The sequence below is a fragment of the Rhinopithecus bieti genome, unplaced genomic scaffold (assembly GCF_001698545.2).
Source record: "Rhinopithecus bieti isolate Rb0 unplaced genomic scaffold, ASM169854v2 scaffold_42745, whole genome shotgun sequence".
NCBI lineage: Eukaryota > Metazoa > Chordata > Mammalia > Primates > Cercopithecidae > Rhinopithecus > Rhinopithecus bieti.
The window spans coordinates 5409804-5415260 of record NW_016819184.1 but is presented as its reverse complement, the minus strand read 5'-3'; the positions used below and the strand labels follow the sequence as shown (position 1 = coordinate 5415260).

The following is a 5457-nucleotide window of genomic DNA, read 5'->3' as shown; positions in this document are numbered from 1 at the left end:
TCTGTAAACCTATGAGAATTCCTGACAAACAACTTTTGTAATCACCCCTTCACCTTGTGTCAGTAGAGGGCATAAGAGCAGCTGATCTATCCTTTTTCTTTAAAAAATGTTCTCTGGAGAACTCTCCAGGGCAACCTGGAAGTGTGTCCTGAGCTGCAGTCCCCAGCCTTGGCCCACCTAAACATTCTGTATTAATTTTGCCTCAGCTTCTTCTTTTTAAGGTTAATACTCATCACAAAACAGACATCTGAAATATAAGCTTTATTTTAAATTTAAAGAAATATTGAAAATAAACATTTTTTACAAATTATAATCAAGCACTCAAAACAATTTAGGAATGTTAAACACTAATTCTTAATTCAAAATAATGACATCCATAGAATACAACCCTGGTGTTGGCCAATATGAAGTTTACTTAATGTTAGTATTTTATATACACTTAACCATTAATCCTTCCTAAAATTCAATAACAATGATTTCATTTTATAAGGTGAAGCCTTTTATGTAATACCCCAGAGATAACTTTTTCAAATATAAAACACTTATACCACTGAGGAAATTATAAAAACATATATAAATTATACTGAAGAACTTGATTTAGAGGCTGTCTGTATATAGATGCATTTCACTTAGAAAGTACACATTCACATCAAAACACTGTCACTGAATATATATGCCATTACATTCTCTTAGTTACGTTACAAAGCAAATGGCAGGGTCAGAAACGTTGTTCTATTATGTATCAACTGAAAAAAACATATATTCAAAAAAAAAAAGTTTTTGAAGATTCATGGGAGTGGAATGTGCCCGCATTAAGAACAAAGCTTTTACAAGACCACCTGTCTCCAGCTGGCTCCCAGAGACCACTGAAAACAGCTGGCTACCCTCAGAAAGACAAGATGGTCTTGTTAATAATTTCAATGGACTCTCGAAGCTCATCCTCCTTGATCACCAACGGAGGCGCAAACCTGATAATGTCACCATGGGTTGGCTTGGCCAGAAGTCCATTATCTCGAAGTCGTAGACACACCTTCCAAGCATCACAATCTAAAGAAAAATAGTAAAACATACATGCTCAAAGATAAATGTTTAAACATCCCTTGCCATATGTATGGGCAAAGTGCAGTCTTTGGAAAGACTGGAAAGTCTTTCCAGTCTTTGGAAAGTCTGGAAAACAAAATTCCCAGAACTTGCTCAAATAAGGGAAGCTTGGACTGGGAGTGGTGGCTTACACCTGTAATCCCAGCACTTTGGGAGGCTGGGGCGAGCAGATCACAAGGTCAAGAGATCAACACCATCCTGGCCAACATGATGAAACCCCGTCTCTACTAAAAATACAGAAATTAGCTGGGTGTCATGGAGCGCACCTGTAGTCTCAGCTACTCGGGAGACTGAGGCAGGAGAATCGCTTGAACCCAGGAGGTGGAGGTTGCAGTGAGCAGAGATCGCGCCACTGCACTCCAGCCTGGTGACAGAGCAAGACACCATCTTAAAAAAAATTTAAAAAAATAAAAAAGGAAGGGAAGCTTGGAGTTGCAAGCTTGGTTTGTTTTACTCCTAAAATGAAGTTACTTTTCACTTTTCAGCAAGCACATAACTAGGTTTGAATGATATGATTAGACATATCATAGTGTTTCATAAATGAAAAAGATCAGGCCAAAAAAAAAAAGACAAACAAAAGTGCTAAGGCTGCTATATTAATCACACAAGGAACTAATGCAAAAGAACTTGGGTATGGGCTGGGCATGGTGGCTCACACCTGTAATCCCAGCACTTTGGGAGGCCGAGGTGGGCAGATCACGAGGTCAAGAGATCGAGACCATCCTGGCCAACATGGTGAAACCCCACCTCTACTAAAATACAAAATTAGCTGGGCGTGGTGGCGCACGCCTGTAGTCCCAGCTACTCAGGAGGCTGAGGCAGGAGAATCCCTTGAACTCAGGAGTGGAGGTCACAGTGAGCCACGATCACGCCACTGCACTCCAGCCTGGCGACAGACACTCGAGCCCCACAGAGCGAGACTCTGTCTCAAAAAATAAATAAACAAAATAAATAAAATTTTAAAAAAGAAAAAAAGGAACTTGGATATGATACAGATGATTAACTAACATAAAATAGGCAATACTCAAAACCCAGTGAACACTACACATTCTGAAAAGGGACTCGCTTCCTGAGCTCAAGATTTTATGGCAACGATTCTCAACCTGGCTACACATCAGAATCACCTTAAAGGCTATTGCTAATGCCCGTGCCCCACCCCGGATGCGTCAAATCAGAATCCCTGGGGTAAGGCCAGGCTTTGACTCATTTTTTTAAAAAGCTCCCCAGGTGATTCTTTAAGTGCAGCCAAGGTTGGGAGGTTGGAATCGTTGCTTTAAAAGGAAGAGTTATCACAAGAAAATCCAGCAAGGAACACTTAAGGGTTACAAAGGATGTACTAAAACACCCAATTAAGTGACAGCCAACATTACTTTTATTATTGACACCATCACTGTCACTCATGTCATTATTACTGCTGCTCCTATAACCTCTACTGACACAAAGCATGAAAGTGAGGGAGGGAAGGATAGCAAAGAGGACACTTTCTAGTCCAGTCTCACCAACAAAAATACTTGAACTCTCTAAATACTGCCTAACTTAAGGCAGAAAAACCAATGTCTTAAAGGAACAAGAGTCAAACTGGTTAAATGTGCCTTCATTTAGAAAAGAGCTATATTTTTTATACTCTTAATGTAATTATAAATCAGACAATAATCTATCTAAAAGGCTTGGTCATTATGTCAGTCAACAGTTTCAAACAGAACCAACAACCAATTAAAATCCCAAGTGTGGCTGGGCACGGTAGCTCATGCCTGTCATCTCAGCACTTTGGGAAGCCGAGGCGGGCAGATCATGAGGTCAGGAGATCGAGACCATACTGACCAACATGGTGAAACCCCACCTCTACTAAAAATACAAAAACTACCTGGGCATGATGGCATGTGCCTATAATACCAGCTACTTGGGAGGCTGAGGCAGGAGAATCGCTTGAACCAGGGCACTGGAGGTTGCAGTAAGCCGAGATGGCACCATTACACTCCAGCCTGGCGACAGAGCAAGACTCCATCTTTAAAAAAAAAAAAAAAACAAGTGTAGCTGGGCATGGTGGCTCACGCCTGTAATCCCAGCACTTTGGGAGGCCAAGGCAAGCGGATCACAAGGTCAGGAGTTCGAGATCAGCCTGGCCAATATGGTGAAACCCCGTCTCTATCAAAAATACAAAAATTAGCCGGGCGTGGTGACATGCACCTGTAATCAATCCCAGCTACTCAAGAGGCTGAGGCAGAGAACTGCTTGAACTCAGGAGGCAGAGGCTGCAGTGAGCCAAGATCGCACCACTGCACTCCAGCCTGGAAGACAGAGCAAGACTCCATCTCGAAAAATAAATAAATAAATAAAATAAAATACCAAGTGTATTTTAGGTCTTTCTAAAAAAATTATCTTGAGTACATGTTTTATCTCCATACCTTTGGTTTCTTTAATAACAATAGCATTTAACAATCCTTTTCCTCTTACGGCAGTTACAACATCAGAAGGTAGCTTCATGAGTTCATTTCTCAAGATAATGCCCAATTTTTCTGCATTTTCAGCAAGGTTTTCTTCTTTTAAAACCTACATTTAAAAAAAAATTATATAAATGTTAAGACTGTCCTTTTTTTTGTTGTTCTTTGGATGACAACGGGGACTGTAAGGACAGGAAACACATGCCTCAAGACCAGAGGAACTTAACTTTCATTGCTATTTTTCAAAGCCTGTATTAATTTCTAATTAAACATACACTAGCTCAGAGCCTTGCCTTTGTCACAAATCTATTGCCAATCATTCATGGCAAAATAAGGATTAAAGATTATTTAATCCAACTCACATACTGTCATTAATTGAATACGTCAACGGAGAAAATGTAATTCTTAAACTGCAATAGTTTCTTCCCCTCCACAAAGATCTATCCTCAGAGATTACATAATAATTGCATGCCTTCAGCAGGCACTTAAGAAAATCAGTCTGAAAACATTATGAATACACTTAAAAGAAGACTTGCTTGCTAAGCAAAAAGACGGGGTTGGTAGGTGGGTCACAGTTGAGAGTTCTGCGAGGACCAGCCAGGGCCAAAGAACCCAAAGCACCAGGTGTCTGTGAACTCAGGAAGCCCACAGAGGAAACCCAGTCTACTAGGCCAAGTTTACATTCCTTTTTGAGAGTATCTTGTTCCTAAAATTTTTCCTCTGTACTTCATGTTTTCTAATATTTGGGATTCTTATTGAATGTCTTATTATACCAGTGGGCCCGAATTAAAAATCACTTCAACATTGCTTTAAAGAATAGACACTGTGTGGCTGTATCAGTTTTTACCTCAAGGGCTGCGATGGCCACTCGGCAGCCTAGCGGATTGCCACCATATGTGGATCCATGCTCCCCTGGTTTAATGGTCAGCATTATGTCATCATCACATAGCACTGCCGACACCTGAAAGACGGTCAATTCACCACGTCATTTGTCAGCACTAAGCATTCTACTAAGCATTCTTATCCCCAGAGTCTCACTGTCACCCAGGTTGGAGTGCAGTGGCGTGATCTCAGCTCACTGCAATCTCTGCCTCCCAGACTCAAGCAATTCTCCTGCCTCAGCCTTCCAAGTGGCTGGGATTACACGCGCCTACCACCACACCACACACGCAATTTTTTTTTTTTTTTTGTAGTTTTAGTAGAGATGTGGTTTCACCAAGTTCGCCAGGCTGGTCTCGAACTCATGACCTCAGGTGATCTGCCTGCCTCAGCCTCCCAAAGTGCTGGGATTCCAGGCATGAGCCACTGCACCCGGCCAAGAAGCTGATACTTAATGACTTCAACAAGAGTTTACATCAGCCAGCCTAAAACTACTGGCAACAAACTAAGTCATACCCTAAAACATTACAAATACTTCAGGTACAAATGGCACAAAACAATATACTTTTGCAACTAAAAGAGAAAAGCTATTTCTGCAATGATGTAATTTCACAATTCCTTCCAATGTCGAGATGAAATGCTTTGTTTAAATGCTTAAAAAACAAAGCTGAGCAATTCTTTGTAGCAAAAGTTTTGTCTATTCAGCAAAACCATCTATACTTCAGAGACCTCTGATGCAGTAACAATTACTGGCTCTGAAAGGCAAACCCAAGACATGAACTACAACAAACATTAATTTTTTCAGTTTCTATGTTCACCCGTCATGGTTTTAAACAGTTAGTAATATGCCATGCTTCTGAACACTGGAGAAAAGGACAGGAGTCTACAGGAGTCCTCTGAGGGTAAATTGTTTCCACCCAAATCCAATGTCATAGCAAATTCCAAGGCACACTCAATTCTTCAGGCAATAAGTAAGTGGGTCACACACTGGTACCTTAAATGTGTTGTTTTTTTTTTTTTTTTTTTTTTTTTTTTT

The 5457-nt window shown here is 40.6% G+C and overlaps 1 protein-coding gene across 4 annotated transcripts in view; it reads right to left on the bottom strand.

The window, feature by feature from the left end:
- Positions 1 to 242: 242 nt before the first annotated feature.
- The window catches only part of OAT (ornithine aminotransferase), a 22367-nt gene continuing 17152 nt past the window's right edge, over positions 243 to 5457 (bottom strand). For all 4 annotated transcript variants that reach the window (XM_017858672.1, XM_017858675.1, XM_017858674.1 and 1 more), the window contains 3 exons: positions 4390 to 4503; positions 3507 to 3651; positions 243 to 1047 (listed from right to left, as the gene is read on the bottom strand). In XM_017858672.1, the coding sequence (XP_017714161.1) occupies positions 887 to 1047; positions 3507 to 3651; positions 4390 to 4503 (420 nt within the window). In that variant the 3' untranslated portion in view covers positions 243 to 886. The remainder of the gene's footprint in view (positions 1048 to 3506; positions 3652 to 4389; positions 4504 to 5457) is intronic.